This window comes from Polyodon spathula, chromosome 16 (assembly GCF_017654505.1).
Source record: "Polyodon spathula isolate WHYD16114869_AA chromosome 16, ASM1765450v1, whole genome shotgun sequence".
Lineage (NCBI taxonomy): Eukaryota > Metazoa > Chordata > Actinopteri > Acipenseriformes > Polyodontidae > Polyodon > Polyodon spathula.
Window position 1 is genome coordinate 5,424,406 of NC_054549.1, and position 18,278 is coordinate 5,442,683.

The 18,278-nt window shown below is 38.8% G+C and overlaps 1 protein-coding gene across 3 annotated transcripts in view; it reads right to left on the bottom strand.

The window, feature by feature from the left end:
- The window catches only part of LOC121329018 (tyrosine-protein phosphatase non-receptor type 11-like), a 52,031-nt gene that overhangs the window by 18,045 nt on the left and 15,708 nt on the right, over positions 1-18,278 (bottom strand). For all 3 annotated transcript variants that reach the window (XM_041274208.1, XM_041274207.1, XM_041274209.1), the window contains exon 2: positions 9,960-10,082. In XM_041274208.1, the coding sequence (XP_041130142.1) occupies positions 9,960-10,082 (123 nt within the window). The remainder of the gene's footprint in view (positions 1-9,959; positions 10,083-18,278) is intronic.

The following is an 18,278-nucleotide window of genomic DNA, read 5'->3' on the forward strand; positions in this document are numbered from 1 at the left end:
AAATCTAACATGAAATACTGTACTGTAGTACTTGCTATTAAAGCGTCCGGTTGACATTTGCTAAATAATTTTCCAGTTTCTTTGATTATATGATGTTAAATAAAATATCTAAATTATGTTCATATAGTGTTTTTGTTAAATGAATGTCTCAATCCTAAAATGCCAGGTGAAACTTTTGGCTATAGCTGTGTATAACTATATATGGGGGAAACCACTACATGACCTTGCAAATCTGTCATGAAACTTTTACATGGGACCTTTTAAAAGTGTGTGTCTAATTATATATATATATAAATGTGTGTGTCTATGATTGCAATGTTTAAAATTTAACTACTGCAACAATAGCATTCAAGTTAGTTATCTGTTTTATATGTGCATATACTTACATTCCTACCTACAATTTCAGTTGAAATGTAACTAGTACAAACAATCAAATAATATTTAACTTGAATTCATAACCTTTTTACAGTGTCCATTTCAACCTGCATCAAGCTGCATAGAAACAAAATGAATAGATATTCACAATCATTATTGTATATGCAATAAAATACCACAAACAGGGCAGAGAACTAGTTAAGACAGCTGCCTCATATCACCACAAACAAAACACAGAGATAAAATATTTAGATGTTCTCTACAAAGGTCAGCTCAAATTTTGAATGTACTATTTAAAAAAAAAAAAAAGGCTTAATTATAACCAAAACTTCACTTACAAGCACAGCTACAAACATGTTCTGCTCCAACACCTACACAGATCAGATATTTTATTTTGTAAGCCAATGCCGTATGTAGGTAGAATTAGGAACCAAAACTATCTGCTTTTAAATTGATGGGGAGTTGAAATATTTTTATCTCCGCTACCTTCTGCACTAATTCTATAACGAAGAGTTGATTAGGTTGGCAAGAAAAAAAAAAAAAAAAAAAAAAAACAGAAAAGCAGACACGCTAAACCCTTCTCAGCAATAATTCTCCATTTATTCCAAACACAGTAATTGCATTATACATTTGCTCAAGAGTCAGTCTGCTGTGTTGCCAGTCCCTTAAGAGCCTAATGTCTGATGGATGTGCTGTTTACGACAGGTTTAAATGTAATGTCATAAATCACAGTGGAAAATGAGCTGTCCAATTGGGTATGGGCTTGTAACCTTTTTTTTTTTTTTTAGATGCTATGGAAACCCTTACTGTAAATTGATAGAGCATGTGAGAAACTGTAGAGCTATTAGATGCGTGGCTATAACGGCCGCCTGGGTTGTAAACCTCCAGGATGAAACATGCTGTAATTTTAGGAATGTCATTAGATTAATACCAGCGCAGGAGGCATGATGTACCAGACAGTGTTGCTATTGGCACATTAGCGCTTGTGAAGCTGGATTCCTGGGCGATGCAAATGGGAACAATAAGGGTTTTAAGATCTAGATGTCCCCTCCCTTTAATGACCTGCTCACCCTTAGAGCATTTTGTCAGCTAATACTACAATCGTTGCTTTATTTATGGCACTGCCCTACATGTATTTGGGCGCCTAACTGTGCCAAATGCCAGTCTTCACTGGGTTGTCTTGTCCGTGCATCTTGGAACCAACGCACACGCTGTGCTGTAGGCAAGACTCCGCAGAAACATGATCTGTATCTGGGGAAATTCACATTGAACAATACTGTCTTTAACTCTAGGTTACTGACATCTATAGCTGCCAGCTGATGAATGACCCCACCAAAATTCTTTTTGGTTTTTTTTTTTTGGACATCCTCCTTTTTCACTCAACTAAACTGACCAGGCTCTTTATATTCCAGTTCTCTCGTCTCATTGCAGCTTCTGACCCTTTGGTTTCCGATACAAAGGCTGAGGGTCCAGAGAAAGGACCCTTTCTGCCCTGCATTCTTTGTTGATTTCATCATATTAACATCATATTTGTGCCTTTTGTCTGAATACAATGGGAGGTTGAAATTACAGCTGTGCTATCTGCCAGAAGCCCTTGATTTCAAGAGCCTCGCTCGCTAATTTTATCTACAGAGCATTAGTTCATTAAGAATCTCTGTGCCAAAGCAATGTTCTTTTTGCTGGAGACTATACAATCGCACCATTGAAGCGGCATTGCAGCGCTGTTTTTAACTGTTACTGCTGCCCAGAATGCAGAGACTATTATCTACAGCACATTAAAACAGGAGAATATACTACTTCTTTTTTTTTTTTAAAGCTATTAAAGTCGTGGGTCCTCGGGTCCTTTGATAACTTGGGAAGGCCGAACGAACGGCGCTCAAATGCCGTAGTTTATTTAGGCATCGTTGTGAATGGGGTTCACCCTACAATGCTGGACCTGTACCCTGATGGCAATGGCTGCTTTCAAGATAACAATGTACCCATCCACCATGCCAGAAGAGTGCACACATGCTTTGAGGAACATGACAGAGACTTCTCCACAATCACCAGGTCTCAATCCATTTGAGCATGTTTGGGATGAACTTGAACAACATATAATGCCTAGTACCAGTTGCGACTGAATGGATTAACATCATACCAAGAGTCCTCTACCTTGGCCAGGTTCAGTTAAAGTGTAGTGCACCATATATACATTATATGGTGCACTGCACTTCAAGGTAAATGCTATAAAATTGCCCTTATTTCTCCAGTGAAAGAGAACACTGTACATGGAAATTTGTGTCTCGAACTGATGCAAAACTGGGTAGTCAGAAGCCTTGGTATTGTGCACAGACAACACTCGAAGCCTTTAAGCTGAATTTAAAGAAAGGCAAGAAAAGAGCATTATGCAGCACTTATCCCAGCTCCTCTCTCAATATGGGCTTAGGCCTCTGTTGAAACAGATAGAATAGAATGCACTTTTCTCATTATAGAGCTCTTGTTTTGGCTCCAGGGATTTATTATCTATATAATGGGTCATTAAAAGTAAAGATATGTTTCTGCAATTCTGCCTTGAGATAATGCAATGATCAGGTCCCACGAGTCTATTGGGTCTCAGCACAGACCATGCAGACATGAAAGGCGAACAGCTATAGCTGCAGAAAAAGCAAGATAAGATCAGCATCTTTCCAAATGACTTCATAATTGTCAGTTAATCCAGTCTGTTTCCCTCTGAGGTAACCTTCACTCCCCATGAGCAGGCAGGGCTACAGCACAGGATCTTCCAGCAGAGACTAACTTGAAGCTTCCCAATAACACCAGCCTGTCCAGTGGCATCCAAATCAGTTTTAAAGCTAGCGCCCATATGATGCCCCTGTGCAATTTGAACCCAGGTGACGGATAAAAACACAAGACACCAACAGTTACTGTGCTGTATTGGGCATGGGCTTGTCTTCAAACAAGCTAGTACATGATTTAAACCTGTTTTAACTGAGGCACTACAAGAGTTAAAATACAACATTTTCAGGAACAAAATGATGCATGTCTGTATCTAAAAAGACTAATGTCAATGGCGATTAACACGTTAACCAAGCATTTATATACATGGGCAAATAACACTGTTCTAGGTTTAAAACAATGGTCATGCTGTATTAAACACAATAATGGTATTTGCTTATGGCAAAGATGAAATAAGCACAAATATAGCATCATATCATTGCACAGCCTCCACACTATAAGCATTGACTGCTACTGTACATGCAGCTTTACAGTATATCTATTCTTTATAGCCGTGTGGCAGAGCAGAAGCCCTGCTGCTGTAAATAGTGTGTGGGAATGTAAGGTTGGCAGAGATGGGGTTAAATCTGTCCCTGCCAGCAATCACAGGTGTGACCATTCCCCAGTTTGGTAATTGAGATTGCTAATTGGGAAGTGGCCACATGTATAAAAGGAAGCAAAATCCTTAAGTTTGTATTGTTTTGTAACACTGTAGTGAAGGCTAATTAGCCCAGTCTACAAGAGATTTGTTCTTTTGTTTGAACCTTTTATTTTGGCCCTCATGCCTTGTTTATTTTGTTTTCTGTTTTTGTGGGGTTTTTTTTGTTAATAAACGTGCACACCAGCTCTTAAACTGCAGCTTTCTGTCTCTGGGTCTCTTTCTTTCCTGCCGGTCACAGCTTGGGCCGTGATGCTACCCTGTCACAAGGTTCCTTACATGTATGCAAATATTAATAATCACAAATGCATCTGTACACTGTAGCTCAAAACAAAGCAGCAAGGCTAAGCTAGGAACAAGTCAACTTTGGTACAGTGTATTCTATAGCAGTTTAGCTTTTGAAATGCAGTACACCGTTTACTAGAAGCTGTGGTGCACTGAGGTACTGTATCCTGACAATACCCGAAATAAAAATGAGACCTGATACAGGGATTACATTTTGGTCACTGATCAGTCTAACAAAGAAAACACATAATAACCTTAATACTAATGATACTCCAGCTACTACTACAACTAAGAACAATAATATTTTACCAATGCAATTCTACAATGCAAGGTCTCTACCAACCCAAAACTGCCCTCCTCCCTCACTGTGGGCTCGCTCTGTTTCAATGTGGTTGCCCGCATTCCCATGGCGATTACCCAGCAGATGGGCTTGATTTTTGTGGGCAGATTCTTGGTTTGGTTGGAATTTACATGAGCTTCTCAAGCCACAGCAACGGGTCAGGAGCTGTGTGGTCTCGTCATAATGCCAACTTAAACACTGCTCCAAATCCATGAGGATCACACAACGGTCATCTCAGTGCTACCGCTGCTGATAAGAACAAAAAAATCACTGGAGCCTTGACAAGCCTGGATTTTGTACAGCATTGGAATTAATGAACCCCCATGTCTAGCTGAATTGCAATACGGAGTTTTGAAAATACATCCCCAGGTGCATTTATGATGTAATACAGGGTTATCCCAGGCATCATTCTAATACTGACTGTGTTTCATTCAGGTGTGAAATGTCGAAACGAAGAGGAACTGATCATTTTACTGTGTGGTGCAGAAAGATAACAGATCATCCTATTCTGCATAACATAAGAGCTTGCCTATGATGCCTGACTTGTGAGAATTGCAAACTGTGTCAGTGAAGAATTTTACATATTTTGTTGGGCGTCGTTTTCTTTGGGTACAGAAAGCAAGGAGTGGGCATGTTTATTACACTCTTTTAAAAATAAAAGAAACATCTGTTGAAACTATTTCCAAGGCTAGCTGGTGCAGACTAATTTTCTATAATTACATGTCTTAATCAAGCCACGGAACAAGAGGAAGGCTCCCCTTTTGACTCGCAGGTCACATGCTGAGGAGTATGTGACTGAGCAACACTGGTAGCTTTCAACCCGTCAGCGTGATTTAATAATGTCTAATAGGCTTTGAAGGGACCTCCGATATCATGGACAGACTGCTGTTCCTGGAAACCCTTTCCTGAAAAGCTAAACCATCTCTTAAAATACAGATATCCCTTCCTGTCAGCACCTGACTGTCTGGGCCTAATTTAATTAGCGCCAGGCCTTATAGAGATGCAAACAAACTCTGCCTGCCCACATTCTCCAGTCCCCGACACCTGTCCCAAGCTGTCACAGGGGTTAATCTTCGGGTCTGTCTTTGGGGTAAACCTGCTAACCCTTAAGTAAATCCCTCCATAGCTTTCTTAACAGGCTAGAATATACCCAATATTCTACCCCTAGCTGCTCTCCTGGTCATATGTAAAGGAAAGGGATAATCAATATGTGTGTATTGGTTGTTTATACTGGTCATGGATTGTAAATATTCTGCTTACAAATAGGACACAAGACAAACAAAACCACCTTGCATCACTCTTGTTAATGTCAACCTCATCTTATTATACAACAGTGATATGTCCTGACCAGAATATAATGGGAATCAATGAAGGCATACTATTGACAATCAGTTTGTTATTGTACTCTGGATAATATCAATCAATATAACTGATTTCCACCCCGCTTAATGTCTTTTTGGAAAACAATACTATAACATTTCATAGTTGGTCTACAGTAATGAAATATTCTGATTTTTAATATAGCACACAGAACACTTACATGTAAATGGTAAAGCTTTCTGTTTTTACTACCATGTGTCATACATGGACAGTATAGTAGTAGTACAGAACGAAAGGTTGTTATTAATGTACAGTATTGTAATCAATATTATACCTTATACTAGTTTTCATGAAAGACAGGCCTATTTCGTGTCCGCTTATTTGGAAAATAGTCAACTGGTGTAGATTGTAATAAGATTTTCCTTCAAAGGGTTTTCAATTATAGTTGATGAAAATCTTGCTGTCAGGTTTGCTAAAAGTTCAAAATGGGACTAAGCCTCTCGCTAGGCATGCTACACAACACCCAACTGTCCCTTTCCACGGGTTAAAAGAAAGACGGACCAATATCCACAACAAAACCATAATGGAGACGGAAAACCTCAGTCACAAAGCATAAGCAGGCACTGCATTTCAATTGTACTACACGTGTATTTGTGAATATACCATGACATTGTAGTTTAAAGTCCTCAAACCATTAGCACACCTATCATTTTCACTTCATTGGAGCAGAGCAGGCATGGCTTGGGTTTCTTCATTCGTTGGAAATGACAACTTTTCCACACCTTTCTATAGTTAATGAATGATTGCGCAAAATGTTTTTCCCAGGAATTGCCAACTGCAAATAAACAACCAAACAACAACTTATTTAAAGCTGTGTCCAGAATGAGCTTCAGAATCCAGAATCCTCCATTGGCTGAAGCATGTCTTAGTAGCCGCTGAAATGACCCTGCTACCCTGCGGTTAAATGAACACTGATGTCACAACTTCCATCAAGGCTCAAATGCATGATCCCAGATCTTGATCCCCCTTCTGTGATAACAGTCTAGAGTGGGTGGTTGTGGGGTTACACAGAGAAATCTGCCTGCCACACCATTACCTTGGTGCCTGCATGAAAGCGAATATCCAGGCGAGCGTGATGAGCTACTAAATCTGAACAGCTCTTCATACTCCAACTGCCTGCGCCTCTTATGTCATTCCAAGGGACAGCCAAGCCAGATTCCATCAGCTCCACCCATCCCATCCCCAGAACACACACAGCATTCCAAGCACTACTCAGTCATTCCTCCCCTGATAGATGTCAGGCATCACTCAATAAAACATTCTCCTCTGTAGTGATCTACTTCAAAAGCACAGGCAGCTGAGTTCCTTAAAACAGCTCAAATTGACAACCTACTCCATCATGTGCAACATAAATACATTGAATGGATTTATTGGTAAGAATTTGAGATACGTTCGCATACAGATGTGTTTTGCCTTTAAAGTGCTATGATTCAATTGGGCATCCCCCATAAGAACAGAAGCTAGACTAGAGGTAGCTGCAATGGCAGAGATGGATGAGTTGGAGGGATACACAAAGGAACAAAGATTACTGGCTATTTCATATCTGGGAAGCCAATTCGGTACAATACATGGGTAGAAGGTTTCCTTTCCTCTTAGACTCTAAACATCATTAAAAGTACGTAGGATAGATTTTCATCAAAGAATGAGGGTGTAGCCGCTTATTTTTTTTATTAAAAAGTGCCCACACCCTGTACTGTATAAATATTCCTCGCCAGCTGCTTCTACCAAGATTTCTCATGCACTATTGGTGACCATTAAAACTTATTTTTTTTTTTTTACATATAGATTATCATTGGCTTTCCAGTTAAATTTCTGTTTATGATGCAACTAAAAAGGGCTACAAGACTTTTCCACTGCAAGAGGCTATTTCACAGGGCTGCTTTCAGTGCTGTTTTTGTGCTGTCTAGATCCTGTGATCACAGGATGCAGTGTCTACTGATACCTGCAGAAAGAGAAGATGGCTATGGAGAGTCTATGACTCTTCTGCTTTTGTGATTTCACATACATGGAAACATTTACTTAACGTTGGTGGCATTTCTAACTTCAGACAGCTTAAGTACAGGCAGTTCTCATTGACTATTTTTTCCACTGAAGTGTTTTTTTTTTTCCTGTGTGACAGTTTCTGACATTAGCATAGGGTGGAGATGGGCTCACAAGAAATTTACCTAAAAAGGTGACAGACAATTATAGATAAAGGCGTAGCTACGTTGGAAAATTGAGTGATTGTCAAAAACTGGCTGTATGCCAACACATCATTTTACAGAACCTAAGTAAAAAATGTGATCTACCCAGTATAGGATTATGCGGTTTTACAATGGGTGTTATTCAGTTTCAATGTAATAACAATCCCTGTACTAAATTATGGGTTACTTATGCAGTCTCATACAGATATTAATAAATCCTAAAAAAAAAAGTCCCTACTTACAGTAATCTGGCTGCTCCATATGTCCTTATCATTTTGCACAGAGGGTTACTTTAATATGGAGTATTAGAATGCTAGACTTCCAAATGGAGTCTTAATGGTAAGAATTAAAAAGCATAGAAGGGAAGGAACGATAAACTAAAAATGTTACAAAAACTGGCATTCCCATCTTCATCAGATATTTCAGACTGGAAAATGATAAAGGGATCAGACGTCCTGTGTCGTTTTACGATGCACATCTTTTGCGAAACCGCACAAACCCACAAATCACTAATTCACTCCCCCCCCCCCCCCCCCCCCCCCAGAGAGAACGAAAGCATAATGCTAATTCAAAACATTTTCCGCATACCTGTTAATATTTCAGATTGTTTTTCTAGATCAAGATGAACTAATCACAAGGTGTTTGGTGTTAGAAATATGGTTTTGCATATTCATAACTCATGTGGGGGTTAACTACTTAATGAAAGCCTTAAAGAGATTCTTAAAACTTAGGGTACCGATTCAGAAATGGTACAACCTGGTCTCAAATTCTCTCAGGCAGCACTGCTGATGACTTGGGTTACACTATCAGGTTTCTGAGCCAGATAACCCCAAATGCAACTACAAACCAAAGAAGATTGTACAGTATATTATACAACAAAGTGAACTGCCAATCACATTCACTGGTATTGCAATCCCTGTTACCCAAGATAACAGAAGTTTGGATAACCAGACTTCACAAAGGTGCCTATTGATTCACAGCATAGCTGGCCACAGAATGGCTGATTCAGGTCAAGACTCGGAGCTGAATCAGCACATAACTGATTTCAAATGGAAATCCAGCACTTTAAAGGAAAGTGCAAAGCTACTACTAGAGGATAAACAAGTGTACTTGGAGACAACCGTCTATCTTGATAGCATACAGTAACAACCTTAACCCTGCCTGGACTGTATCCACCTAGACTTACTGCTTCTCCTTCTACACGTAGTCCTAGCTCAAGTGCAGTCACTAATTTCTGTTTCTCTGAGTGTGAAGCCGTATCAGAGTCCCAGATATAGACTCTTGTTTGAATCATTCCTACTGTAAGGGGGGGGGGGGGCCTGGTGAGCAGTGAACATTTTAGTCACACCAGAAACTGGTCAGACAAAACAGTGATCCCACACCCACATTCTTCACACTTCAGCCTACATGACTCGGGAAAGTCCCTGATAATTAGTTTGTGGAAGAGATGGGTGACATTTGAGCTGGGTTTGACCAATGCACATTGCCCAGTAGTGGCTGTCGATCCAGAACCTAAAGATAACCACTGGATCTCTTTAGAAATACATGACAGAGCATGATTTCCCAAACCCGGTCCTCGGGACCACTCTGTCGTCTTCTGTTTTTTGTTCCAACTGAGCTCCTAAGTACTTAAGTAAACCTTTAATTGAACTAATAATTAGCTTAAATCACTCCTTTTTAATTGTTATCGGCTCCTAAAAACCTGCAGATTAAGTCACTTATAAAATGTTATAGTTAACGTGGAATCTCCAACTTTAAGAGCTGAAAACAATTAAAAAGGTCTAATTAGTTCAATTACGGGTTTAGTTGAAACGAAAACAAGATGACACTCTGGCCCTGGGGATCAGGTTTTGGCAGCCCTGTGATAGAACCTTCTGTAGTTCATGACTGCATGGAAATGACCCCAATCCCTCAAACAAGGGAACACATTTGTGGGTGTTAAACGTGAGGCTGTAACAGGGTTGTGTGTTTTTTTTTTTTTTACCTCACAGAGAGAGTGAAGTCTCCAGGGTTACTTTTGCTTGGCCGGGCAAGGAAGCTCCCATGAACCCCTCTGGTCAAGAGCAGCTGTTCAGCCTCAATCCCGGTGATGTTGGGGTGAAACCACCTACACAAAAGACAAAGAACCCTTTAAACAAACAGCCCCAGAAGAATACCCCCGCCCACTCATCGGCCAACCATCTGGCTTCAGTTTTCACTCACTTGCATTTTAAAAGGCATGAAAAGAAAAATCTAGGCCATATCAATTCTGTAGCTAAGTTATATCCAAAATGTGTTGCGTCTGTTGAAGAAACTTACACTGAAGGTATACATGTTGCTTTACATTTCTAAAGTGCATCTCTGACCATGGACTTGGATGGAAACAAGACTCCTAATACATAGCAGTTTGACCCATTCCTGGTTTTATTACAAGTATAAGAAGACACACCAGGGCTTATCACTGTGCCTATACGCACTGTAGCTAATCAAGCACTTAGTAAAACCTGGAATGGGTGAAACTGCTAGGCAATAGGAGTATTATTTTCATCCCTACTGGAGAGTGGATCTTTTAAAACAAATAAGTGTATCTGCCATTTTGAACTGGAGGATGACAAGCAGAAAATGTTTGTAGTTTAGTACAAACATATGTACATTTATCCCCCATGACACAAGCCTGTTCCAGTCCAACTCTATTTGAAATAAAACCAAAAACAGGGTTGGTATAGCTCTAAAAAAAAAAAAAGTATTTCAAGGAAAATTATCCAAAAATGCTGATCAGAAGGCAATACAGACACAATGTATAAATAACACAATGCCGGATAACAGTCACGCTGATGAGTATCTGCTTCATGTGAAAATTAATTTTCAAGCACAAAGAGGCAGCACAGATAAACCATGGGACTCGCTCTGCTTGCAGCACGGCTGTGGCGAACCAGATTTTCCATCTCCTGGTTTCTAATGTTCCACTTCATGCCACCGACATCAGGCTACGGAGTGGGCTGGGAAGGCCCGACTGAAACACACAGGTCCAGGGGTCACGCTGGACTATGAATGACAGGCTTCAACGTCTGTACATGAAGCCACCCCAAAACCACAACAGTGAGAGAACAATACTGATCAACAATGTATTGAAATTCCCAGCACCACCTACTTTAACCCTTTGCTGTCCATTTATTCAGCGGCTGTCAGGCATGCCAGGTCCAATTTAAAGTGTTTAAATTTTTATTCACAACAAAACAGGTTTAAAAGGCCCTGCATATCTACAGGACACTCAGTACTGCATCTCCAGCAAAGCCCCACCCCTTGTTCGTTGTATTTATCACATACCTCTTCATAGTCATGCACACTTATAAATCCTCTCCTGATCACTCGTTTTATCACTAAACTCCCCAACAATGTGATCCAAGTCATTATTTTATTACTATAACATCTCAAGAAGCTCTTCAAATGTCTGTGATATTCTTTGAGCGCTGGATGCCGAAGCAGCTATCTCCTTTGTGTTCGTGTTATCTCTGGTGCAGGGACTGTGTTTTGCTCAGATCTGTCCCCTTTTTTTTTGTTTCAGCTTCTCCCAGTTCTCTCGGCCATTGAAAGGTTTTCTATGCTTTTTCCAGAGAAAAAACGACTAGAGACCTGCGCTTAACGTCTTTTTGATATTGGACTGGAAAGGGAAAATTGTAATATCGGACCTCGTCCAACATAGGACCACAAAGGGTTAGACACGCAATACAAACTGTGTGATGATAGTCCCAGGGTTCTTTTTTCTCCACAGGTATGCATGACCCTTTGAAGAAAGATTATTGCAAACTGTTTGTTCAGTTTTTGGCAGACAAACGGTAGGCTAGCCCTAAAAACGCACAGAAACTGTTATTTACAGCTTTATGAGGTTACATGCACTCAATAAGATATATGGGTAGTACTAAAACAGAATCGGGGCCCGTCCAAAAAGTCATAATTCATTTAAGATGACGTCACAGTCATAATTCATATTTTAGAGGTCAAAGTCCCAAGGCCACTGTTATACAATTAATAACTCTTGCTATCTGCGCCAGTAAGACATGTTTCCAATGTCTGCTTCCGAGATAAGGTTGAATATAATTATACTTCTCAAAACGTCTTGTGTATGAAGACTGGTTCTGCAGGCTTCAAGATACCAGTTTGTAGCTGCACCACAAACGCACACTCCCTCTTATCAATCTAGCTGATAACTGAAGCAGAGGACAACTTCTTACTGTACTGGAAATCGCCAGCAAACTCCTTGTACAAACACAGCTTACAAGTTGAACGAGTGCAAACTCTGTGCTCAAAACACTGCATTTATTCTCAACCATTTAAAGTTTCAGTAGCATTGATTCATAGTTCATTATGCTACTTGTTATTTGCAGTACCAAACATAAACTGCGTGTCCGTTGAAGTTACTATATACTGCATTAACCGAGTAACATTGCAAATGGTCGTGCTACCTCCAGGAATGTGTGTATTGCACAAATTAAGAAGCCTTAGTAAAAAGACATTCCCTAGTTTTGCTACTGTTTTATAGAATAAGCGAGCTGTATGTTAAGCTGGGTTCGGTTAGCCAAAATGAACGTTTATTGTTAACTGTTTCATTCCTTATTCTAAAACAGGTTAATGGTAGTAATGCAGAAACTTAGAGCACACAATTATTTGACAAGCGTTTTGACGAGAAGTATTTAAGTGACTGATTGCATCGAGAGACTTCCAGTCTCAATATTTCTTAAACAATATATATATATATATATATATATATATATATATATATATATATATATATATATATATATATATATATATATATATATATATAAATTACTTGGCTATGTTTAATTGTTCAATAATGGTTTTACTTAAAGCCCTACACAAGGCAGATTCAGCCGTTCATGAAATAGAGTTTTTCTAGGGCACACAAAAAAATGAAACGGGGTCGTCTCACCAGTATCAGTATGGATTGTGTAGCAAATTTAGACCAGCTCTAAATAAATAAAATCATACCATTTTGCTACAGTAAAGATTCGTATAGATATTGTATTGGGATTTTAGAAAGGTTTAAATCTAATCTCTTATTCTAAATACTCAAGGTCGTCTATTTCCATGACATCATATGCAGAATATATTGGTGTTCTGCAAATCTGCTTAGCCCAGTGAGCGTGCTCAGCATCGCCAAATAGAGGATTTTTCTCTCTCCCCCACATCTTTGAGATTATGCTTTTACCTTGTCTATCCAGAGTTGTATTCTGTTGTAATATATTTTAATACGGATGCCACAAGGCATCCAATTCTATTGGGCACAGACAAACAAAATACTGACTTTTTACTGAGATTTAATATGCTGTATATGATATGATATGATACTGCATATAGTTCTGACAAATAACTCGCAGCATTTTACTTGTCTTTAACATGATATACAAAACATTAAAATGTCTACTTCTACAATGTCTTATAAACATCCCGCAGTATAAAGCAAATGTTTGTAAGAAACAAATCTAATTACAAAAATGTGAATTGCTACATTGCACGAGTTAAGAAGCCAACCCCATGTCACATTATTAGGTCTTGAAAACATATGGTCAGATTAAAATTTCATTACTGTGATGTGGCCTTGTACTACAAGTCAGATATAAATCGCTGTGCCAAAGATCATATGAATGCCTTGCATATGTAGTAAATCAATGGTATTTTCAATAATTACTGTATGCTGCTTGTAGCAGTGTGTTATATTTATTGCAAAAGCATTTTTACAGTTTCAAAAGTACTGTACATGCACTTTCAAAGTGCTCGTCCTTGATCACGTCACTGCTGCAAACAGCAGGAGCATTTATTTTTGATGGATGTATAGTAGCAGATAATATAATATATGCAGATAAGATAATATAAAAGGGACTTTGAGCTAAAACAAATAAACTAGCCCTATGGGACAAATATTTAAATATTCAAAAGAAACACTGCTTGCAGTGGCAAACTATTGACCAGAGACCATTCACATAGCAGAATTTATAAAGTTTACTGTAAATGGGGTATAGGGATTACTGTAACATTATGGTCATTTTGTTTTCCAGCTAATTTAAAAATGAAAGATTGTTCCAATATTCTTTTAAAAATTTGAAAGCAATTTTGAACATGAAAAACACATGTTTGTATAAACAAACAAACAAACTGGTCAAGTTATGATTTCTGAAACATCAGGATGCTGATGAAGACTATATTAAACCAGACAAGTTCTAGAAAGGTTACAATGTGTGTGTAAAAACCAATTACTCTGAGGCTACCGAGTGATGCATCTGCTAAAGGCACTCCGAGTGGAGTGCAGGATGCGCCCTATAGCCTGGAGGGCGCCGGCTTGTCTTCTACGCTCCCAAGGCAGTGAGGAGGCAGCAGTGAGCTGAGCATAAAAATAATTTGATATGCCAAATTGGGAGAAAGTAATAAAACAACTGGCAATTACTAAAACAAATATATATATATATATATATATATATATATATATATATATATATATATATATATATATATATCTTTAAAATTGACAAGACTGGTTTACCACAGTCAAATTTGCATGATAATTTTACACTTTTCCCGTGCTTTCTCCATGGTTATGTAGTGCTATGCATTTACCATAGTTTATCATGTATTTATATTATGCTTTGCTTTCACTATACAATGGAAAACTTTTATAAGGGAAGTACCGGCCCTGTGTTTCATTACAACACATTATTAAGCCGAGACGGAATACGCTTTCATCAGTCAGCACTGATGAAAAGCTGTCCCTACAGTTTATGTAATGCACTGACAAAACCAGTTCATTGTTATTCTAGATATGTGCCACTTCCTATAAGATGTTTCTAGGAGGAACAAGGCACTGTCTGAAAAGGCTTCGTTGTTTTTGTTGTTTTAAACTTCAAAGCATTACTTTGGGGGAAAAAGGAAAGCTGTTTTTATACCTGGCTCTATTTCGTTGTTCCAGGAAACGTGACTCAAATCAACAGAAACAATGAGCCACTGAAATTAAATTGCAATCTTTCAAAAAGTTTGTCCCCTCGTTCCTAGCAAAATAAATGATTAAAACGGTAACTATGCAAATTAGAGTTGAAAAAAAAAGTCAAGGAGTACCAAAACGGACAGATTCTGGCTCACAAAGATATGATTAAAAAACGCCATTGTCTGATGTACAGCTGCCAGACAAGGAGTATCCACTGGCCTTTCACAAAGAAAAACAAACATAAGAAACGCCTAACTCCAAACTGCCCCCCAAAAACCTTCAGCGAGTCACACCCGGCTTTATAGGTCAAGACGTGGTGTCTGACATTTAAAAAAAAAAAAAAAAAAAAAAAAAAAATTCAGAGGTTCAGGGTTAGGAGCTCACACTAGTCCTGCATTCAGTACTGGACTTCAGAACTAGCATAAGTGTATTGTTTAAAATTAGAGATTTATAAGAAATAGTTTCCTTATCCTCAAAACACACTTATAATTACATGGCTCTATTCCTACTTTTTGAGATCCGTTTCCTAAAATGATACACATACTGTAGCTAATAGAGATCCATGTCAACAGAGGCAGGTTTTGAATGATGTACAGCATGAAAATTAGAGTACCTCCTGCAGTGCACTTTGCCTGATAGATACCTGACCAAGTCTTGTATTAATGGGTAAGGTCTTCTATGCATGATATCAATGATCAAATAAAAAACAGGTTCAGCAGACAGATCACTGTAGACACCTGATACCCAATGCTCCACTGTGTGCGGAGAATTGAGAGAAAGTTATTGAATTAAGTTTGACTATGGAGGCAAAGTTTTAGAAATTGCAGTCAAAAGGGTAAACCATGGCTATCCATCACTTTTGTCCTTTTCTTATACCAAATAAGTTTTAAATTTTAGCACCACTCTTACAATAACTGTGGCTCATGCTTAAAAAAACAAAAGGTACTGCAAGTGTGATTAAATTCTTTCTACGGTAATAATTTCTCAATCGTATTGGCGCTCGTTTTAATGAGAATCCCTTTCTTCCTTCTGTCTGCAGAGATGTCACAGCTAGTGTGATCAATTCATGTTGTGCTTTTTGTTTTCTATTAAAGGACGCGGTAGTCAGAAGATTTAGAAAGGGGACCATGCTCACAGTTCTGGTAACGGTACAGAATTCTTCTTCCTGTAAGTCTGATTCAGCTAACGGGGGAAAATAGTAGAGAAGCTTCAGTTTCAATAGAGATGAGTCATGGTGCCCATATCCCCATGCATGGATGTTAGTAGCATTGTTGTATTGAGAGCAAAGTGAATAATTATTTAAGGTATGGGTGAACACTTCTAGAATGAAGATACCGTAAATGGCCCATGCTTTATTTTATGGTTTTGAAGGCGCATGAGGAGACGCTATAACTGAGTGGGAGTAACTGATCTGGCGGCTTCACTGTAGAACCAGACAACCCTATCGGCCACAGGGGTCGCTAATGCGCGGTGAGCAGTGGATTCACCTGCCGACCTAAGCCTCCCTACCTGGACGGCACTCGGCCAATTGTGCGCCGCTCCCTAGGAACCCCCGACCACGGTCAGAGTTTTTAAACTGATCGTACATTTGACGCAGCAAGTGCTTGGGATATTACTGAAACGAAATTCCACAAGAGAATCAGTATTGCATTGGTTTATATGCGTGATACTGACTGCTGGCCAAACGATCACATTTAGCAGGCCCATCAAAACAACTATCTACTGTATATGAATAGTAATTCATTCTTAAATGTGCTTTTGTTACAGCTGAACTCCGAAGTAAGCTGCTGAAACCTTAAGATATGTTCCAAGCCTTTCTGTGCTGCAGAGCTTGCTTTCAGTTTACAAAAAGTAATGAACCTTGAACTATTCCTTTAAAAAGTAGATGACATCTTCCACTACAGAAGCAGTGATGTGCTGTGTGAAGTATGCTGTCAGCGGTGTTGTCCACACACACTTTATTGGGGTTCGGAATGTGGGGAAGACGGATGCAGAAACCAAATCAAAAACGAAGCATTAATGTTTATTGTATCTGTTTGCTTTCTAATACAATAAAAAATAAAAAATTCTAAAAATGTAGAAGTTCAAATTAAATTTAAGGCCTATTTTTTTAACCACCAACTAAAAGCTATTATGGTCAAGCCAAAAAAAAACTGTTTTAAAAAATGAATTGGAGTAGTGATTGCATTTCAGATGGGGATGACATTACGGTATTTAAACAGTAAATTTCAAAAGAAAAATAAGGGAATAAGACATCTGCAACAGTGAGCAGAGGCCCACCCTCAGATACAAACAGCCGTCTGCAACTGGACTAAAACAGAGACGCAGTTTTTCTGGATCTCTTTGTCCCGACCGGTTAGAAGTTATTAACTGTTTTAATAGAATGTGATCGTGGAGCTGTCAGCTTCCAGCAATTAACTTTCTGGTCTTGTAATGTGAAAGCAAGATAGCTTAAGAGACCTTGACAGAAAATAAAGGTTACCGGATGTGAGTTTTTTAAAAATGACTTAAAATAATACCTGGGCACCATGGTATTTTTCACATGAGGTACCCTGTTCCAGGTGCCTACCTCGATCATCATGTTGAGAATGTATTGTGCATGTTTTAAGATTATTATATATGTGCTATTCTACATAAACAATTTATTTTTAATTTTATAAAAGTACTAAAAAGCACTTTGACAGAAAACACCCTTCATGCTAAAATGTTTGGCAAAGCTTTTAATAGGGTTAGTTACTCTATACAGCTTACCTTGCATATGCCTATTATGGTATTTTTCTCAAATCACAGCTTGATGTGCAGTGCCAAAATGTCAGCCCTCCTCATCATAGGCAAACCTGAATGTTGGGAGAACACTTGCATGGCAAACTTCATATCGTGGTCCGCTAATATAAATGAACCCTGTAAAACATCACCCGGCAAGAACCAAGTGACATGGTTTCTTCAGGATGAGTCAAATTGCACGCCCTGGCATTATTGGGGCAACCTAGTGCTGTCATAACCTGTGCTAATATAATGGAACAAACCAAACCTCTCTATATATCTCGTATTAGAATTCTCTTTTAGGGATCCCTAGCTGTAACAGCCATGACCTTCTGCATCACATCAGCTACAACACAGCAGATTAGAAAATAAAGTGAATCAAGTGATTTGACTGGAACGCACGTGTTTCAAAATAAAGTACTGTAATAGCAGTGCTACCATCAGCTTTAGAGTTATGTAAGGCTCATTGCGATCTACACTAGCAGGCTCTAGTGATTTAGATTTGAATTACTGTATCTCATTGAAGGATGGTAATGGGTTTAAAAAAGACTGCAAGAACATGCT